This window comes from Ursus arctos, unplaced genomic scaffold (genome assembly GCF_023065955.2).
Source record: "Ursus arctos isolate Adak ecotype North America unplaced genomic scaffold, UrsArc2.0 scaffold_6, whole genome shotgun sequence".
Classification (NCBI taxonomy): domain Eukaryota; kingdom Metazoa; phylum Chordata; class Mammalia; order Carnivora; family Ursidae; genus Ursus; species Ursus arctos.
In genome coordinates this window covers 15,673,981-15,696,200 of record NW_026623078.1, presented here as the reverse complement: position 1 = coordinate 15,696,200, position 22,220 = coordinate 15,673,981, and the positions used below count along the sequence as shown (strand labels likewise).

The window sequence follows — 22,220 nt, the reverse complement described above, 5'->3', positions numbered from 1 at the left end:
TACCTTCTTGCCAGTGGTAGGAGTTCCATTTGCTTTACATCCTCACCAGTACTTGATCCAGTCAGATTGGTCAGTGTTATTCATTTTAGTCATTCTAGTAGGTAGATGGCGGTATCTCACTGTGGTATTCATCTGCATTTCTGTAATGACCTATGATGCTGAGCATCTTTTAATGTGCTTATTTGCCATCTGTATATCTTCATTGGCAAAGTGTCTTTTCAGATATTTTCCCATTTTTCAATTGAGTTGTTTTCTTACAGTTGAGTTTTGGAAGTTCTTAATATCTTCTAGGTACAAGTTCCTTATCAAATCTATGCTTTGCAAAGATTTCCTTCTAGTGGCTTGTCTTTTAGTTTTTTAAACATGGTCCTTTGAAGAGCAGTTTTCAGTTTTGATGAAATCCAGTTTATCAGTTTGTTATTTTATGGGTTGTGCTTTCAATGTTGTAGCCAGGGAATTTTTGACTAACTGAATGTCACAAGATTTTTGTCTGTTTTCTTCTAGAATTTTTATAGTTTTAGGTTTTACATTTGTGTGTCTGATCCGTTTGGAGTTAAGTACGTATATTGTGTGAGGTATGGATTCAAGTTATTTTTGTTGTTGTTAATGGACAACAAACTCTTACATTATTTGAAAAACCATTCTTATTGGTAAAATTTTTTTTAATATAAAAGTAGGACATTTGTAAAATACAGAATATAAAATCTACATCTTGGTGATCTTTAAAAATAACTTACCTAAATATATTTAAGGGTATTATAGGAGCAGTTCTAAGTGTGTACTTCACAAAATTGGAATTATAGTATATTCTGTCTCTTAAAAATTTTAGCATTATATCAGTGTTTTCCTGTCTGATTTAATATTCTTTAAATGCATGGTTTTTAATGGCTACATAGTTATTCTGTCATATAGACATATACTTTACCCCTTTTATTAGACATTACCAGTTTTTATTCTTAAAATATACTTTGAACATGCTTATACTTAAATCTTTGTTTTTCACCTTTTTTTTTTGCTTACATTTAGAAATTTATCAGGCCAACATTCATGAACATTTAAAACGCTTTGATTACATATTTCCACAATTGAGTCCAGAAAGTTTTAACAGTTTACACTCCCACCAGCAACTACTAACAAACTCTAATTCTTATGGCAAATTTTGTTGTTGTTGTTGTTGTTTAAAGCATTAGGGATGCTCGGGGACACCCTGTCTTGTTCTCCACAGCATCTTTCTAACCTTCACTCTGGTCAAGTGCCTTGCTCCCCCTCATTCTCCTCATATGACTCTTCTTGGCACTGGCAAAGTTAAGCAAACTCCTTCCATCTCTTGCCTCTTTTGCCAGAACATTTATGGGTCGAATATACATTTCTCCCAGGTCAGTAAAGAAGCCCCTTTTCTCATCTAAGATGAAAAGTTCTCCCTTTTCTCAGGCTCCCATTGTGCCCTGTTTCCCAGAATGCTCCATTTTTCTTCCCTGCCTCTTTACCCTCACTCAGCACAGAAGCCATCCCAGGTCTTCCCCACCTGACATCCTGAGTTCCCCCTCAGCTACCAGCCTGTCTTTTTCTTCTCTTCCAGTGCAAAGCTCTTCGGAAGAAAGCATCCTTTTGTTGGAAGTCACTTCCTTCTTGCTCAACTGACAATTCACATGGGAGTGTTTCTCCCTCCTCCTCCTTCCCCATTCTTGCCCTCCCTCCCACCCCACCCCACCCCACAGTCTTTCTTGCTGAAGTGTGGTGTCTTCATGCCTAAGTGGTGATCTCTAGGCAAGAATTTCAGGGTAGTTCTAGAATTCCTAGTAGCTTTGTCTTTTTGTGGGGCTCGCCATCTTTTTCTTCCTTCTCTTTGAAGCTCTGTCTCTGCCCATCCCCTCTTTAAATTAGAGTGGCTGTCACTAGACACCAACTTGAGTTAACCAGTGACTTGGTTTGAGTCTGTCTGTATAAGAGTGAGCCGCACATGGGGCGCCTGGGTGGCGCAGTCGTTAAGCGTCTGCCTTCGGCTCAGGGCATGATCCCAGCGTTATGGGATCGAGCCCCACATCAGGCTCCTCCACTATGAGCCTGCTTCTTCCTCTCCCACTCCCCCTGCTTGTGTTCCCTGTCTTGCTGGCTGTCTCTATCTCTGTCAAATAAATAAATAAAATCTTTAAAAAAAAAAAAAAAGAGTGAGCCACACAACTCTGTCTACCTTCTTCCTCATCTCCTTTGTCACTGTGGTCATGCACTTAAGGACCTGTCCGCTTTCCTCTAGGAAATGCCCGTTTTTGCTGGTTTTTAGCTCTCTGCTTTAGACTACTTCAGCACCCAACTTCTATATCTCATTCAAACAAGCATGCCCTATAACTTCTTGCCTCCTCCCGCCCTCCTCCCACTTCCCTAAGTGCATGTTCTTGTGCTTCATAATTGCCCCACTTCTTGTCATTAGTACCTGAATATACAACGTCCCAGCCACTTGGGATTCAGTGCACTTTTCTCAATTGAATCTTTACTATGTCTATAAACTACACTGCACCCCAGCCAGAGCATCATCTTAGAATCTGTAATCATCCGTGGTGTTCATCTCTGAGTTCTTCTGGCTAACTGGAGTGCCCCCCCCACACACACCCCCATGCCCACCCTTGCTTTATTGTACTTTCTTCAAGGTAAAAATCACCAAAACTCCATTGTATTCTTTTCCTTTTCCGACCTTCTGAGGTACTTATTTATACCATATAATAGTATTCTTTACTGTTGATTTGTTCTTCTAATACTACCTTATGAGGGCAACTTTTATTTTAATTAACAGGTGTATCACTTCAGTTGACATAGGGTATCTATCCCATGGCCACAGCTGTCTTGGACACTCCTAGAAAACAGGGGCCATGCCTGTTTGCATCCCCAGTAATTTCAGATTGGTGCCATATGTAATAGGTGTTGGTAATATTTATTACATCGGTGTCAGCTACTTATCTTAATAGAGCGGGTGCCACATGCAATTGAGCGTTGACTCTCTGGTCTGGGGAAATGAAGCAGATGACTTCTGCAGAGAACTCTCAGCAATCCCTTTTCTGTCTTGATTAATGTGCATGGTAGCAGGTCTTCCTTACCTGTACCAACAGAACGAAGCTGTGGATAATCCAAAATCTTGAGTACTTCGGAGTACATGTTGGTGTTTCTTTGTGTGTTGCTGAAAATGGACTTGCCTCCTGTGAACTCACTTTAAAATGAATAATAGTCTCATCATAAAGACACACTCAGGAGCTGAGCAGTTGTCTGTCTGCTTACTCTGCCACTACTCTGGGCCATTTCTGGTTCGCACCCTTGCCTGTGAACACATGATCACAGGTAAACACTAATCCTGTAGGGTTTCTCCAAGCTTTTGTTTAGAACAAGATCTACACCTCAAAAGGTTTTTCCAAAAACTGTTATAGAGAAAATAGTGGATGTGTTTCAAATATAAATGAAGGAAATAAGCAGCAATTTCGAGGAATGACAGTAAACTGGGAGTAATATTTGAATAAAAATATGAAAAATCTAGATAAGTTGTGATTAAGGGGGAAATATATAAATCTAGGGATATCAATTTATTTACTTTTCACTTTTCAGTGTACTGTAAATATTGTGTTTCACATTTGTTTCTAATGGGAATTTAGATTTTCCGATAAAGTATGAAAATACGATAATGAATAAAAACCAATTTGGCTCATACGCCATTAACCAGATTGGGTTGCACTTTTGGAATTTCAAACTAACTCTTCTTTTCTTTTTAGGTTGCCTCTTGGTGCTGCATTGGCCGTATTTGGCACCCAGAATGCTTCATTCTGTGATGGTCTATTAATAAGGTTACCTTGTAGAGTTTGGAGCAGGGCCTCAGGTAGGTGGCTTTTATCATTATATGGCATGGCTTTCAAAGTGATCCATTATTTCAGTTTCTGAAGAATTAAGATATCATATTAAAAGCTTTGAAAAGCATGCCACATAATAAGCATGCCACTTACTATTTTAAGGTCTATCAATATGGATTGTGTTCAGCAGGACTTTATTAATAGTAATAATCTAATGGAAGGATTGAAATACTGGCAGTGAGCAGTCTTCCTTACTTTGTGGACAAAATGCATAGCTGCCATAAAAGCTTATTTGTTCATGTTCCCCAAATAGCCCACAGATGAACTCTTAAGCTCTTCTTTCTCCGAATCTTGCTCAGAGTGATAGACTATCCCATGTTACCGCTATGTCTTCTTCCTGTCTACTGGGAGGGATCTGATGAACTATGGGCAGGTGGGGAGGGCTGCTCGCTCTGCTTGCTGGGATGGGGCAGATGCTAGGATAAGGAGCTCCGTGGGACAAGAGCAGTTTGCTAGCCTTGTTGGATAGGGGACACACCCCAGCATCTGGACTTCCCAGACCGTAGATGCAGCTCAGTGGCACAGAATTGAGGTGTAGCGATACTTGGAAGTCCAGGCACCTGTGGATGTGGGACCAGGTAAGTCTGTCAGCGGGACTTCACACACAGTACCAAGGTTTAGAGGCCAGGACCCTCAGCCATAGGGAAGGAAGAATGGTATGAACAAAGATGGCTGTGCCAAGTGCCAAAGGATAGGCTCAAGATCATAAATTCCACTGAGGTCTGTCAGGGGCCCAGCCCTGGGGAAAGGAGGACAGAGGCTGAGAGCCAGGAAGGGTCCCACAGTATACATGAACAGAGCTTTATAATCAAACAGAAGGTACATAAACTTATCTGGCTAAAATTCCTGATTACAGTATTCTCTGAAAATTAAACATTAAAATCTAGTTAGCGTAAATTTTTAATCATTTGCATATTTGTGTAGTCGATTTTTAAAAGACGTTATTGGTTTTCCAGTGTTACGGATTATGGATTTTTTCCTTTTCTACTTCATTGTCGTTTTTGAACTACTTTTTGATGAAACTATTTTAGCAGCTGGAAAAAAGAGAAAAGTTTTTCATTCCTTTTATGGCGCCAACTACATTTATGTAGATTTTCTCCTTTTTAATTTCTCTTGTATCAGTAATCCCTCAGACATTTTCTCTGATATTTTCAGCGTCATCCTCACATTTTAATTTCTCATGAAGAACGTCCTCTTTCAAGATTTTGAATGTTACTTTGTTCCTTTTTCTTTCCTATAAAACTTCATTGGTATTTCCAAACAATAAGTTGTAATGGATGCAAGCTGCATGCACTTAAGGAGCTGTGGAATAGAACATTTGAAAGCAGACATGTTCTGAAAATCCAGGGCGACTGAGTGCACCCTGCCTCTGCCTGCCTGCCTGTCGGGTCACCTGTGGGCCTCTGAGTAGTACATGCCCACGTGTTCCTAGCTTTCAGCATCCCCTGGCAGAAACAGGAGAGTCCCCCAGGTGGTTGTGATGCTCCCCTAAGTTCCTTTTCTTCCGCCAAAGCAAACTAACAGCCTCATCCTACAGGGTTTGTCTTCTGAGCTTGCTTTACGCTGATTCGAAATTGTAGAAACACCAAAACATGTTTACCTGCTGTTTTGATATCTGAAATCCCTTATCAAGACTATAGTTATGTTCAACAAGTATTTACCAAATGTCTACTCATGCCAGGACACTGACCAGGTGCTGAGCGTAGAAGGATGAATAATAGTCTCCCTGCAGATGAATTTAGAATCGCCAGGGGTAGGGGAGACAGGTCATTTCAAGGAGAGCTCCACAGTCTATATTAGAGGTAAAAGGTGCCCCGAGAGGTAAAGTTGTGAAGTTCTTTCTCGTTCAAGTAAAAGTCAGTCAAGGAATGTAATTATAAAATCTCTTGTTTGTGACGGCCTGGGCGATGTACATGTCCTCTGGAGGTGGAGGAGGGAGTGGCCACCCCGACTTGACGTTTTTGCGTAGAACTGATCCTATTTACTCAACTGTATAGGAATATATAGAGGTGGTGGTTTCCAGAAGTGTTTGTGATCTGGACAGTCACACGGGCAGAACTTAAGGACAGAGTAATGGCACATATAGAGCCTTCCCTGGATTGGGCTCTTTTTCATGGTACAGTTTAATGCTGCTCAAAATTTTGCACACATACACACACACACACACACACACACACACACACACTTAACATTTGTATCTCCTCGTATACCACAGCGCTAGCCTGTATTTCAAGCACACTTTACTTTGAGATGCTTAAAACTAATTCTCTGCATGAGCTTTTGTAACGACACAAAACTTTCTCTCCTCATCACTTTTGTTTGAATATGTACTGTTTATGCCTTCCCATGTGGATTTGTAGGCAGATTCAGTAGGAGTGCTTAGAGCGTTCAAACATGGAACCTAGATGATGCTGTGTTCATCATTTTAGTACTATCAGGCAGTTAACCCTAGATGAATGGAGTCATGTTCTCCAGGTGTTTGGGGTCCATCCGTGTGAACATTTTTAGAGTTGATGGCAGGCATTTTTGTTGTCGCCTTGGGAATATAAGGAGTCAGTAGTCATAAAAACAGCCCCTCACAATTTGGGAAATAGGCAATTTTCAGATTGGGCTGACCTGTGAGTCACCTACTTTATACTTAGCCAGAGCACGGATATTTTGGAAATGTTTCGTACCAAAAAACAAAGCCAGGAAAACCTCTAAAAAGAGTTAAAGTTTTGATTGCGCAGTCTTACTTGGTACTTGGTACTTTGTTCTCTCCCAAGCACCATTGCTTCCCTTGTGCACAGCTCCCCTCGCACATTCTGTTTGCAAATACTGACTAAAGTTGCCCCATGTGACAAAAATGGAAATACCTGGTATACCACCCATGTGTATTTTTTTAGCTTTTTATTTTGATGAGACTATACAATCTTACGGGAAGAATCCTCCATGTAGTTGTTAAAAGGAAATGCTGACTTTCTAAGTTATGGATCATTAAAAGAGAGTTTTTAAGAGAGAAGAAAAAAATTTTAACATGACATTTATGTTCTATAAAATAAATAACCAATGAAAATATTTCAGAATTGGAAGATAAACTTTGATTGTCTCTTCCTTCTCTCTGGGTATTCTAGAAAATGTAATAAAACAACCATACGCAGGTTCAAGGTGGCCCAAAAGGAACATCCTAATTTTAGAGAGAACTGATGTTGGGATTTGTTCGTTCCACTTTGGAATCTGTTGACTTTCTCCTGTAGGTTCTTAAAAACAAATAGGTCTGCTTTTTCCCTTCACTTGTCTGTTGGTTTTTATTCTTTGTATGTTAAACATAAGGCTTTCTACATATGAGTAAGACTTAATTTTCTGCTAAGTTTCAAAAGGGTTGTGTTAGAACTACATTTTAATGAACTGCTCAAAAGTTGAAAACATCAAGTACAGTCATTCAAAACAGGCAGCCTTATTTTTACTAGTTTTACTATAACTTCTTTAGGAAAACAAGTACTGTAGTTTTCAGTATTTGGGGTACAAAATATGTTAATCAGGTACCTACTTACAGCTTGGGTGGGTCAAGCACAATCCCAGCTCTTTGCCCTGTCTCCTGCTTCTTTCTGTCCACTTGATCCCCATCTAACCATGCAGCCATCCAGCCATCCTTCCTGCTCTGTGCCAGGCATGGGTGCAGATTCCAGGCATATTTTCACTTTAGCAGTTTTATTAGGAATGGGAACGGGATCGATACTCTCTACTTGTACTGATTCCTTAACAATGAATCAATCCGAGAAGGCTTGTTTTCTGAAACAAAACAAATATTTTAGATTTTACGACAATTGCTATTGTTTTAATCTAAGACTTTACAAATAGCTGGTAAGTTTCAAAAATACCTTTCTAGTGGCTTAGTTTGTTGGACCAAATTGTATCCACACCATATTATTTTTTACTTGAAGATAGATATGTATATTCTGTCCTGTGTCTGTTATGGTGATTGAGCAAGCCTATAGTTCATTTTGATGCTGGAAAGCACTTGCCCTTCTTTAATTATTTTCATTCATTTGTACAAAAAAATCTTTACTTTTATGGGAAACAGCAGTGAATAAATAAAAGTGACACAGCTCCTACCTCAGTGCTGCCTACAGTCTATTTTTAATAGTCTTGCAAGATATACTTCTCCTTTTATTATCCCTTAATAAGGGATTTTACAGACCTACAGAAATTGAATGCTGTAAAAATTTCCACATAACATTCATGATCAAAAAAATGTGCTAACTCTGCCGTTGCCCTTACTTCAGTACTGGTCCGCAGTTATGTTATCTTGTTAATTTCTTACACATTATTCGAAGCTCTGTTGTGTTTTGTACATGTGAATTAAAGTACTAACTATTGGTAAGTTTCCTTTTGTAAGCTACCTATTTATATGAAAAACATGTTTTAAGCAAATGTTTTTCTGCATTGTTTACTCATGGTGTTTTATGATTAGCATATGGGAACATAAATGAAGCGTTGATTATCGATGGCATTTGCCTTTAATCATCAAAGTGTATGTTTGACTTTTAACTCAAATATGAAAGAATTATTGATGCAGGTAAGTGTTGTAAAAATTCACAGCTGTTAGACAAATGACAATCAGAGCTGTGGAATTGCAAGTATAGAAACAGTTTCCAGTACAGGGCTGTTCTTATGCCGGCATCCTCATAGGAATTTGTTTTAGTAGACCCTCTGATGTATGATTCATTTTTGCTTGTTATGTTTCTGTGTGAGTCACTGGTTTAGAATGTAAAACATAGGACGATGAACATGTGTGTGTGCACGCACACACAGTGTTCCGTTTACGTACTGTTTTTATGTATGCAAAGTTGCCCTAGAACATAAATGTGTGTTCTCGTACCAGCAAAAACTGGAAGGGCATCCTGAAGTGTTATTTTCTCAGGGCGTGTTGAAATGGCTGTTGTGGGTATATTGCTTCACAATTCTTAGATCAAGGCAAAGAAGAATTTTAATCCTTTGAAAAGCAAAATAACTGCTCTTTGACACATTAAAAAAGAAAGATAGGAGTACACATTTTGTTGTAGACTTTTCAGAATTGTAGTTAACAATAGTTTTTAAAAGTCTTTCTTATTTTTGTAAAAAAAAGACCACAGATAATTTCAGTTGACATTTTAGTTAGGATTACATAAATGCAAACGGTATATTTTTCAATGTTTATTTTATCAAGCCAAATAATAATGAACTCTAACTGGCTCCTGGTTTCCTTTGTTTGGGGAAATAATTAGCAGCCCTTTGAAATTATTGGGTCATTCATAAGAACTCAAAATAGTTAGATTGAAGTCAGGGAAATTAACTGTGACTTTGGAATTATGTTTTGTGATAAAATGAATGGAAATGATGGCTTTATTATTTTATTTCAGGCTAAAATATGTAATAGGTAATTTGTAGATTATAGTAATATTTCACATCAAGATAGAAATTTTAAACTATATTGAAATACTTTAACTCTAAAGTTTTTATTATAAGTGCCATTGAAAAGTAAGCATCAATGAAATTTTTATGAATGTATTTGAGGTATAATAAAATTTGTATCGGTCAGGAAAAATACAAAAATTTATTGTTTACTAGTCAACTTTTACATTTTCTACCCAAGTCACTGTCCACTCAGATACGTATGCTAGTTGTTATTTAACTGTTATGTAAATTACTTAAAATTTACTTTGCAAACTGCCTTTATTAAAAGAAGCGAAGTCTTACATTTGTTTCCTTTTGGGGATCATATTGGCAGCTCTGATAGAGAAAATAGGCACTATTCCCTGTTCTTGTTTTTTAAATGTAATGACGGGATTTATCCACGTGCATATTGGTTTGCCAACCTACGCTTCTCCTAGAATGCAGCCATATAAGAGTGAAAAAAGGAATTTTAAGGTTTATGCCCCTTCTTGACCACATACATGCTGTCAGCATATTCAGCTTCTGTGAGCCTCTCACCTTAAAATGGCAGTGATGATAAGTGCATCCACCTCTCGGGTCCATTGAATTTTCCAGGGAGGTCATAGAGATGAAAACACTCTACACTTGCAAGGTATTTATATTATTAAATAACACAATACACAAAACAGGCTTTCATGTTCTTAACTACCCTACCAAAACCTCAGTATGTGCCCTGGGCAAGTAAGTATTTACAAAGTTAATTTTATTATTTTGCAATTTTGATGTGCGGAATTCAGTTCTTCCATTTATGCATGTCCTGTGCTTTACAAAAGAATGGAGCTTTTGCTTTAACTGTTTAAATATCTTTTATTAGTCTGAATTTTTATTTTTCTTTTTTTAAAACTATGAGAATAATGCTTTCAAATATACCTGTTATTTTTGTAATGATGCTTGAATGTTCTCTAGCAAATATTTTATTTACATATCAAATTCTTTATGTGAAAATTTTATATCAGGAGAAATTAATTAGCTTTGTGTTTGGAACGTTACATAAAATTGTTTCCATTTAGCTTGTCCTTGGTGGATCCTTTTATTATTGTATTTTAACAGTTTGATTTATGTTATCCCCCTCGTGTTCTTACAGTCACGATTTCTGAACGTTCATCTCTAAAATATTCAGAGCTTATTTCTTTGTGCCCTGTAGTCTCTACAATAGATAATCCTAGTTGTTTTTTCTGACTTTTGACCATTCTTTCCACATTTACTTGTACAATCAAGAATTGTTAACAGATTTTTTTCTCTATGCATGTTCTTAGTTTATTGGAGATCGTGCCAGTAGGCATTTTTTACAGATATTTTAAGATTTTTCTTTTAAAACCCAGTGATGCTTTTTTCGTGATACCTCTGCAGCAAACCCTATATAACTTCCCTTGCATGCTTTTGAAATCGAAAGAGCACAGAGTTATTGCTACGTTTAGCAATCCTTGCAGCTTTCTGAGAAATAAATCGGCAGGTGTTGCAGGTGACAAAAGTGCAGCTCAGAGAGGCCCGCCTTGCACAAGTGTGTGTGCCCTGTGGGCGGATGAGGTGATTTCTTCCAGAGGCTGCTCTTCTTTGGTGAGGTTCCAGATGCACTGAGTTTGTCTCTTCCATAATATTATTAAGCTTAATGAAATTTCTATCAGTTTGGTCTACAGGTAGTAACCCTAATATCCATTCCTCTCAGTAGGCAAGTTAGCTTTAAAAAAAAATTAAAAATTGAATTTGGGAAAGAAGTGGGGAGTCATTCAGCATCACAAAATGCCATTTATATAGGTAATACTACTTTACTTTTCGTTTCTGCCTTTTATTTGGTCATGTAAGTGTGCTTAGAACTAATAAAAATTTGCAACTGGTGAAAATTAATGCATGACTCGTCAGCAGAGTATGGAATGTAAGCATGTGCCATGAAATTGCAATTCTTTTATCCTTTATTTTCTATCATTTACGTACTGATTCCATTTAGAGTATAGTCCATTCTTATTTTTTGTTTCACAGATTGGCCAAAATGGGAAGGACTGGATTCCGCTCTCTTCCACGAAGAGTCAATGGGACTGGCTAAGATCAAGGTCTGAGGCTTTTTCCATCTGTCATCAGGTATGCATTGAACAAGAATCACTACAGTTCTATGCATGTATCTTTAAAGTATTTAATAACGCATATTATGAATGTGGACTTTTATTCAATGTTGAGCTCACAGCCTTATATTATCCTATAGTTTTAAATGCACCTATAACTAATTTGAGTTTTGTAATGTATTGAGATGAAAAGATTTTATTAGCCATGAAAAAATTTCAGCTGGTCTTAGAAAAGTGTAATATTTGAAGTCTGCTGTTCTTCATTGCTCAGTATGTACATCCAAAGATAACAGAATTCACTTGTTAACTCCATATTGAGTATCACCAAATTTAATATAATCAAATGTTTATGTATTGTTTCATGGTGTACTTTCAATACTTTTTTTTCATTGACTTAGAAGTTATCATTTTTTTTTCCCAACTGGAATGCTCTGCCCCTTATGGTTGGAACTCTTAACACAACAATGACAGATATGACCAGTCTTTGAAATAGTTTCAGATACTAGTTATATACAGGGACTTAGATACTTTACATTCCGTGTTGATTTTTCAGTTGACAGATTTATCAACTTGTTTCCCACAGTGCTCTAAATAGGTGCATAAAAGCCTCATGTTAGGAAATCAAAGAGTCAGAATTACTGTGTTTTTTCCTGCCTTGGCAAAGTGCTTTCTACCAATTTACAGTGTCACTGCCGGTCACAGCAGAATAGCTGTGTAGATAGTTTGGGGAGCTAGAGAAGCTGTCTCTTGAATGAGAATAAAACAGGGAAAGAACAAGTCCCTGAGATTCAGGAAATCTCAAACCAGGGGAGCATATTGTGTTAGCATATTAGTGATGTCAGTTGTGTTAACTGTATTAACGTCACTTTCCAACTGCAGGGGAGATTTAGACAATTTGCACAGCTTGAAGGGAAGGCCTTGTCTGTATCTACCTACTGATGAAGAAAGGGTACACAAAGCAGACACGGGCCTTACATTTTAATCAAGTGAGCGGATAACTGCCCTATTTTGCCTGTTTAATGACAGCCTCTACATTAAAACACAGTGGGATCTACTGTAATATACACGTAGTCTTAGAGAAATTAGGTTAAATTTGAGCCCCTGCAAAAGTGTAACTGGAATCTGCAGGACTCAGTAGGACATATCTAGCTCATAAAGGCAAACTAGGGTCAGTCTGATGCTAAAACAAGGGCTGTAAAGAAACTGGTTTTTGTTTGTGTCTAAATACATAATAGGATGAAAAATCCAATTGAGTAGTGTTTGATTAATATTCATTTAGCCATGTGCAGTTTTCACTTCAAAAAGCAGATCTTTTTAAAGAGAGGCTGTAGGTCTCCTCATTTCTGTGTCTCTTAAAAGTACATTGCCAGACTGGCAGTCATAAAACTCGAGTCCCTTTAACTCTTTTATATCAGGTGGATCTTCGGGGACTTGGTTTTTTACTCTGAGAAATACAGTTGATAATATTTACTGTCTCTTGTCCATGAATTTTCAAAGTTTCCAATCAATTTAAAAATTTTTGTTTAAGTAGACATACTCTTTGCCGTATGATCCGTACATGTCATTCTTCCTCACAGCACCCATATTGAATTTAAACTGATACCCCTTTTACCTGAAATGCCTCCATAATGATGTGTCCTTGCACAGGTGTTGTGCTCCAAGCCAAAAGTCGCACTGGTGTACCACACATGGGTTTCAGGTGTGCCCAAGACTGATCCCCTCAGCTCTTGGGGAGGCCTGAGGACTCTGGCTCATCCACTAACCTCAGTGTGGCCAATGAAAGAATCATTTTCTGTGGTGTGAGAAAAGGTGAGGGAACTTGACCAAATCTTTTTTCCCCCCAAATGATAAGGAGCCATGATCCTCACCTCAAATAACTTCACAGGGTGTTACCATTTCAAGAATGTGTATTTGTTACAAAGAGAAGTCATTTCCACTCTTGACTCGGAAATCCCTCTGTGTGTGATGACACTGGTACCGAGAGCAAGTTTCCACTCTGGGTGGTGCCTTCAACTCTTTCAGGCCTCCCGTGTGTGCATTAAGCACTTCTTCCATGAACTAAATGGTTCACAGGGTGCCTAAAAGAGTTTCCAGTCACTTATCTGCATTTCTCTATAACACAGAGTCTGACTAGAGTTGACTTACACAACTTAAGATGCTTTTTCGACCTTAAAATATTTGCAGAAACATGTTTCTGTTCTTAGTCAGATTTCTGTTGTCTAATCCCTTGTCAAAATTGAAGCTTCATAATGCCACTTTGAGTGTCATGTTTTGACACTTCTTGAGAGTTCCTGAAGTCACTACTGCTTTCCCTAAATATGACATTTGTCAGGTGGAATTTCTGGGGGTGTGTGAACTGTTCATTCTGAGCAATGCATTAATACGTATTTTGGCAAATGTAAAGAAACCTACAGATATTACATTAGACCAGCTGAATCCATTTTATGGTTTCTTTTTGAATTCAAAAGCATCACATAGCAAATAAAAATTTTAAAAATTAGTTACAAACTAGTTGTTTCTTATTTTTTTTTTCCAGTCCCTTTTTGCTTTCTTTTACGACCACATGAAACTTGAGAAGCCACCTAAAGCTAAATCATTTAGTGGAGTTGGGCAGTTCCCAAGTGTCCAACAAGAAGGCCTGCTTTAGGCTGCGATGGCCACTGTCATTCCTGGTGATTTGTCAGAAGTAAGAGATACCCAGAAAGTCCCTTCAGGGAAACGTAAGCGTGGTGAAACCAAACCAAGAAAAAACTTTCCTTGCCAACTGTGTGACAAGGCCTTTAACAGTGTTGAGAAATTAAAGGTTCACTCCTACTCTCACACAGGAGAGAGGCCCTACAAGTGCATACAACAAGACTGCACCAAGGCCTTTGTTTCTAAGTACAAATTACAAAGGTATTAAACTCTATTTGTCTTTCAGATTATATTTTCTATTATGTTGGCCATGTGAAGCCGTTGTAAACGTATATATATTTGTATACACATTCTTGAGCTGCTTTGCAGAGAGGAAATGTTAACGTAGATTAGACGTTGGCTAGCTTTAGTATTCTAAGTCACATACTTTGATGTGTTAGTATCTTTGGATTTTTTTTTTAAATGCAATGCTTAATGAGAGTAGAATTTCCATTTGTACAAAGAGATTACAAGGAGAGGGTATGGACGTTTACGTGAGTATATTCAGTCTCTCTCATTGGCTTTTGTAGTAATAGCTACGAACCAGCGAATCCTGAAGTGGCAACTTCAGCGGCTCGAGTTCTGCAGTGTTTAGGGGTGTTGACTGTCCTTGTAGCGCATGTTAAGTTAAAGCGTGTCCAGTAGCAGGAAGCCTCTGTTTTAGCATAGCAGTTTAGTTTCCATTTGAAAAGTGACTCCATGCCACTTGTGTCGTGATACTGACAGAATATGTCTGTGTTTCAAGGCACATGGCTACTCATTCTCCTGAGAAAACCCACAAGTGTAATTATTGTGAGAAAATGTTTCACCGGAAAGATCACCTGAAGAATCACCTCCATACGCATGACCCCAACAAAGAGACGTTTAAGTGTGAAGAGTGTGGCAAGAACTACAACACCAAGCTCGGGTTCAAGCGTCACCTGGCCTTGCATGCCGCTACAAGCGGCGACCTCACCTGCAAGGTCTGTCTGCAGACTTTCGAGAGCACGGGAGTGCTGCTGGAGCACCTTAAGTCGCACGCCGGCAAGTCGTCTGGCGGGGTGAAAGAGAAAAAGCACCAGTGCGAGCACTGCGATCGCCGCTTCTACACCCGGAAGGACGTCCGGAGACACATGGTGGTGCACACGGGAAGGAAGGACTTCCTCTGTCAGTATTGTGCACAGAGATTTGGGCGGAAGGATCACCTGACTCGACACATGAAGAAGAGTCACAATCAAGAACTTCTGAAGGTCAAAACAGAACCGGTGGACTTTCTGGATCCGTTCACCTGCAATGTTTCTGTGCCTATAAAAGATGAGCTCCTTCCGGTGATGTCCTTACCTTCCAGCGAACTGTTGTCAAAGCCATTCACAAACACTCTGCAGTTAAACCTCTATAACACTCCGTTTCAGTCCATGCAGAGCTCGGGACCTGCCCACCAAATGATCACAACTTTACCTTTGGGAATGACGTGCCCGATAGATATGGATGCTGTCCATCCTTCTCACCACCTTTCTTTCAAATACCCATTCAGTTCTACCTCATACGCCATTTCTATTCCTGAAAAAGAACAGCCACTAAAGGGGGAGATTGAGAGTTATCTGATGGAGCTGCAAGGTGGCGTGCCCTCCTCATCCCAAGATTCCCAAGCATCATCATCTAAACTAGGGTTGGATCCTCCAGTCGGGTCCCTTGATGATGGTGCAGGGGACCTCTCCCTGTCAAAAAGCTCTATTTCTATCAGTGACCCCCTAAACACACCCGCCTTGGATTTTTCCCAGTTGTTTAATTTCATACCCCTCAATGGCCCTCCCTATAATCCTATCTCAGTGGGGAGCCTCGGAATGAGCTATTCCCAAGAAGAAGCGCATTCTTCTGTGTCTCAGCTGCCCCCCCAGACACAGGATCTTCAGGATCCTGCAAACACTCTAGGTCTCGGTTCCCTGCACTCCCTGTCAGCAGCATTCACCAGTAGCTTCAGCACGAGCACCACACTGCCACGTTTCCATCAAGCTTTTCAGTAGGAGTCCAAGATGTGGATTGATTACAGAAATCTATGTGTAGCCCTGCCTTAGATGACCATTTTTATTTTAGTGCCTACTTTAAAACAGCATAAAAACTTCTGCTTTTGTACAGTACCAATTTTCGTTAAGCCAGTATGAAATAGAAACAAGCTTTATAAATGAGCTTTGGAACCATTTGCGTTCAGTTATGTTTACCTGGGTATTTTGTCCACACTCACTGCCAATTGTCATATTTTAAGATGATTTTTCCTCTAGGAAAGCCATTATTAGCAGTAAAGTCTTATGAGTTCCACATTCAATTTGCTTCGAGATCTTAAAATTATCAGTTCTGTCCAATACCAGTGGCTCTACCTTTTGACATTTGGCTCATTAAAAATGATTTTGGCAATAGAATGTACATTTTCTAAAATGTATATGAATAACCTGAGAGTTTTTAAATTTTTACTAGTCTCTAAATGGATTCATAAGCAAATGTTTTCAGATGAATTCAGAATCCAGTTTGGGGAGATAATAGATGTTTCTTAGATACACCGTAATTTCAGGTCAGTATATTTTGAAGACTTTGCTATTGTCTGGCTCAAATATTTGCCGTCTATATTATGCACACATAAGGAAAACAAAACCTAACTACAAAGCACCAGTATTTATAGCAAAAAGAGACTCCTAATGAGGTGACACGGCATTCCATGTTACTCAGTAGTTGGCCTTAAACTAGTACGCATGACATTTTTCCATGTTGCAAAGTTGCTCTCTTTCCAGTTTAATAGTACTCATCGTGTTACGGCATCAGAGTCTTCACAGTCAGTGTATGGCTAGATGTCTTTAATCTTTCCCACCTTTCATGGCCAAAGGGTGGGTCAAGTGCAGCCAGCAATTCTATTTTAATTGTCGGCCCACAGTTAGTCCAGAATCGAGAGCCATTGTGGAACGACGGATGTTAGGGGTGTTTATCCCTGAGCGGACTGTCTCTTCTTCTGTGGCGTGGTAGTCTCCTAAAAAGAAAGTTAGATGTGAAGCACTTGGTTCAGCTTGGGGAACTTGTCTAGGGATCCTGTTCCTTGTTGCCAGGGTTGGAAACTAGACTCATTAGGAGTAAAGGAAAAGCATATCGCTCACATCACTTCTTGCTGAATTTAATACAGTTTTCTTTCCCATAAGAACCAAAAGCAGAAAACAAAACAGCCCTACCCCCATGGTATCTTTCTGATTCAGTGTTGATTTATCTTTCCTTGCTATTTTCAGATGGAGACTTTAAATTTAAATGCATTAGAAAACTATTTGAGGAATGACCACAAAGTTTTAAGCGACTAAAAATATATACAGTAAAACCCCACTTTTACACGTCTCTGGGAAATTGGGGGAGAGTTGCAAATCAGTTGAATTTGTAGAGGGGGAAAAACTAAAGCAAAACAAGCACTATCTTAGTTAATGTGAAAGTAACAATCAAGAATATTGTGTTCACTAAATAAAATAGTTTTTGTGGGCTTTCCTCATATTAGACGACCACCATAACTGTTTTGAAGGTCCAATTATACTTTTCTAAATATTGGTTGGGGCATCAGCCTACAAAACATATCTATTAAGCACTTGTTAACACCTTATTTTGGGACCCTGTCTGTTGGGGTGGGTATGAAGGGGAAGGTTTATAGAAGAGTATATATCTCTTAAAAAAAAAATATTTCTGAGCACTCATTAGCCCTATACGGAAGCTTCTTTTTTCATTTGTAGGGCCAATTATCACTGCAGATTGCGATGTTTACCAAGAATTTCTAAAAATGAGTGCAGATTACTGAATATAGTACATTATTTAAAATATTTGGGAGTAGTATAATTTGTGGAGAAATGTAAATTGTAATAATGTAAATGGGGTTTCACTATATATATTATACACACGTACACACACACACACACACACACGTATCGCACTTCATAGAATCAGAGTTGCTCTCTTAAGGGAGCTTTGGCTCCTGATATTTTATCATGCTCCTATTTTTTTTTTTAATTCTAGGAGCAGTAGTTTTTATACTTATGTATTTAAATTTTATTATAAAAAATTACATTTTATAAAAAAAGTGTGTTCCAAAGGCATTAAAATTATATATGTTTTAATAAGGAAATACATTTAAAATTTTTCAAACTGCTCCTAAGCTTTTGATTAGGAGAATATTTGCTCTGAAAGTAGGCTTTTAGCTCTGCTTTATTACTGCTTCCTTTAGTTTCTATGAAACAGATTGCTTACTTAAATCATTAGTTGAATGATTAGTGTTCAATATTGCTTTAATCACCATTTAAAAAAAAGGAAAAAGAAATTGGTGACAGAGCACAAATAAATAGAAAACCTATTTTTACGTAGAAGTCACAAATACAAGTGTGGAAGCACTACTTTACTTTGTCTAAAATTTGCTTAAGGAGAAGTCAAATTAATGACCTGAGACGTTGGCCTTAGCAGGCTGTATTTCACCGCTAAGAAACAATTCAAAAGGGAGTACCAGGATTTATTCAATAAAGCATTTTGGAAATGGGGAATGGCGCCATATATGTATGTATATTTTTAGCCTTATTCTCACCCTGCATGGAATTCAGACACGTGGAGGCACATCTTTCAGGGCACCAGGGTTAAAATCTAGAGTCTTAATTTTCATGTGAACACCTCTTTGCCTGTTGCCGCCTCATAGACTTGAAATAACACTTCCAAGGAAGAGGGAATTCAGCTCATGTGTTTTTCAAATTGATTCTACTGGTCACTAAACCCTTTTCAAGAGAATTTCTGTTAAACATGAGGCAGACTCATTTAATTGCACAATGGTCTAACAAGGATGTAACCCAGAACTGTCTCGTTTTTTCTAGAAAAAAAATTGACATTTTTTTTTACATCAACTGGATGTGATTAAAAATAATTATTGCCAATGCTGTGGCCAGAATCATCATCCTTGAAATTTCTAGTAGTGCCTTTGCTTGGTTTAAAAAAAAAAAAAAAGGGATTATCATTAAGTAAAATATTTCAGTTTAGAATTTGGACCTCAGACAAGATATTGAACCTCATTCAGTTTGAACTTCCACACGTGTGTACAAATGTAATCACCAGACACAAAAGCATGAGTGTGGAAGGGTCTCGGCACTGTAAGCAATATTATCCACTGATGTATGCAAATATCATCTTTATAGTTATTGGTCACTGTTAAATTTCACATTTTAAAATCATACTACCAAGTGCAGTTTTCAAAAACTTCAGTTGTCCTGGCTGATCACACACCACTCTTTGTGCAGCTTTTTAATTTCACTTAGTGTTTCTTCCAAGCTATGTATTTTTGCCTATTTGTTACTTGTGCTTTATTATTCTTAGTCATTTGTGGAATATAGTGATATATTGTGTTAATTTGGACAGTAGCGGTTTTTAAAAACCATATACTGACTGAAACATGAGCCAGAGCTGATTGCTTTATTAAGCTAATAATGAATGTTAAAGAGTACATATTTCAGGATCGTTCATCTAGTAAGCAATACACATATATAGGCCAATATTTTTTTAAAAAATAGAGCTTGGTCAACCTCTATACTACACATATTACAAGATATAGCACTTTCAAAACGAATCTAAACCTTTACAGAAACTTTCTTATAGGTTATGCCTTTTATTTTAAGACTTATTATAATTTGTTTCAAGTGCCATTAGATGATATATATGTAGGCCTTTGATATATAATGCTTTGTGTTCAAAAATGGTAGATGGTATTTTAAACAGGTACATTTTTACAGTGTTTTCTTATCAATTTGCTATATTGCACAGAATCAGTGTGTGTCTTTTCATAAGGTTTTACAATGGTTTATTTTTTTACAAGGTTTACGTGTTTCAAAACACACTGTCTTCCCAGTATGTAAATTAAAAAATACCAGTTCGCCCAAGTTGCTTCTAGCCTACTGAGATCCATGTGACATTGGAGGAGGTCCTTTAAATGTCGACTATTCTTCATTAGCAATAGCGGACTGTTATCTCTGACATATAGTGCCTAAGTTGACTCTATGTCGTGCTTTTTTCACACTGTGTCAGCAGCCGTGTCTACAACACAGTCTGTCGTGATTCCATAGATCCACAGGAGTCGCCTTATGTAGTTTTGTGCTAGAAACCCATACAGAGCGCCTTTTGGATTACATAAAACAACCTGATACCACCCACACTGGTAAAGGCACACTTAGATCATCACCCTTAGGCCCTTCTCCGTTATCAGCCCTTTGAGGATGGAAAGGCAGTGTCTTTTGATAAGTTTATCTAGCTCTAGAAATGACAGAACTATTGCTAATGTATAAAACACTTCCTTGTATAAGCTTCAGTGGTACAGATGAACCAGAATGAATGTTTATCTTCTCAGAAACACTCCTTCAATATTATGTTGGATCATGCTGCTAATGTAACTTGGGATACAACTCTTCATGGTGCTACAAACGTCGCTGTCTCGTTCAGTCATATTTTTTTAGCCATAGGAAAAAAAGGACTCCATTAGGCGTAAAGGTGTACAATATATTTTTATACTGTGACTTGATCTGTCATTAACAGACTTTTACACCACCCACCACAATGTATTCACGTGCACTTGCAAAAGGAAATCTTGGACGTGCAAATGTTACCAGAACAAACCCAGCTTTTGTCCACAAGGTGACTATAACTCAGAATGAAACGTGGGCTTTATAACATGGTGTGGAGTGAAGAACATGCGGTATGTTACTAACAGCCCTTTGAATTGAACAAAAACTGGGAATCCATTAGGAAATGGATTGCATCACGCCTGAACATAAGCTGGACTGCTGAAATTGTATTTTTAGCAGACGGAAAAGTGTTTGGACTAGTACTCTAAAAATGTTCTAATGATAAAGTTTTGAGTCAAAATAGAAAAGAAAAATCTGCATTCCAGGCCGAATTTTGTATATTTTTATTGCATTTAAAATCGCTATTCTGTGATATTGGAAAATCAAGTGGCTTATCATGTATATCATGTACTTAAAATGTATTCACAAACTACTGTTGTATTTGTATAAAATATAGACAAAGATCGTATTTTTTGTGTGTGTATAAGCTCTGTAAAATAGCACTCACATTATGAAGCTGCAGTGATACAACATTTTAATCATCCACATCCAAAGAAGCAGGCTATTTATTGTCCAGTTACCCAGATATAAAATATTACTTTGCTGCTAATGAAACAATAGTACTGCAGCTTCTTGTGGCCTACAGTGTTATGTTTGCTGTAAGAAAAAGATATGTGAACTCCACAAACTATATGAATAAAATTATAGAATGGCTTTAGATAATGTAGATCTTCCTGAAATTTTAATAGATGATACATTTCTATTTGGTATAACTTTTTCTTTTCACTTTGAATTTTTAAGTATTTTCTCATTGGGTAAATATACGATTCTAATAGCTGACTCGAGGACAATACTTTGTTGTTGAAACGAAATGTAAAGTTCCAGGGTTTCTTTTGTTTTGTTTTAAAACTTTTGTACCTTTAAAGGAAGGATAGAGACTGTAAATAAAAAAAAAAAAAGTTGAAAGGTCCTGCATCAAAACTGTAATCCAGGTGAGCATCCAAAAAAGAATTCCAGAAAGGTGATTAGTATGTATAAATCAATAACGTCTCTTGTTCGTGTGAGAGAAGATTGGCATTAATCATTCCTTTAACGCTTGCTGTCTGCCAGTACTGTGATCCTTTTAGAGGTTCCCTTTGGGCTCTTTGTCTAAAATTTTGCTGAAAACCCTCCCTTGACAGTTATCTGGACCAAAACACACACACCACTTCGTCCAAAACTCATCAGTGCAACAGCAATGCAGACAGCAACATTGTCTGAAGATTCAGTTAATAATCTGAGCAGGAATCAATTGTAGAAATCATGTTTTATGTATCTCCTAGCACCTCTTTCACGATGATAGGAAAATTCCCTCTTTACCTTTGACTTTCCTGTTTTAAGGCTCTCCCACTTTCAGAGAGAGAGAGAAACTGAACAGCGATTTGCAGTGTCGGCAGTCCCTCTTTTCACCTGCTTGCTTCCAGAAAATCGAAAAGCATGCCTTTGTGAATTCTTAACACTAAATACATTTTTACTTAAATTCATACGTATGAAATATTTCAAGGACTGCTTATCAAAACATGATG

General features: G+C 37.8%; 1 protein-coding gene across 4 annotated transcripts in view; it reads left to right on the top strand.

The window, feature by feature from the left end:
• Positions 1 to 21,122, top strand: part of PLAG1 (PLAG1 zinc finger) — a 51,015-nt gene extending 29,893 nt beyond the window's left edge. Inside the window, exons 2-5 of one of the 4 annotated variants that reach the window (XM_057307990.1) lie at positions 3,753 to 3,856; positions 11,319 to 11,417; positions 13,935 to 14,293; positions 14,817 to 21,122. In XM_057307990.1, coding sequence (XP_057163973.1) covers positions 14,052 to 14,293; positions 14,817 to 16,074 — 1,500 coding nt within the window. In that variant the 5' untranslated portion in view covers positions 3,753 to 3,856; positions 11,319 to 11,417; positions 13,935 to 14,051 and the 3' untranslated portion in view covers positions 16,075 to 21,122. Of the gene's footprint in view, positions 1 to 3,544; positions 3,857 to 11,318; positions 11,418 to 13,934; positions 14,294 to 14,816 lie in introns of those variants that run through there. The other 3 variants (XM_057307991.1, XM_026516455.4, XM_044390362.3) reach the window with 3 other exon arrangements.
• The last annotated feature ends 1,098 nt before the right edge of the window (positions 21,123 to 22,220 follow it).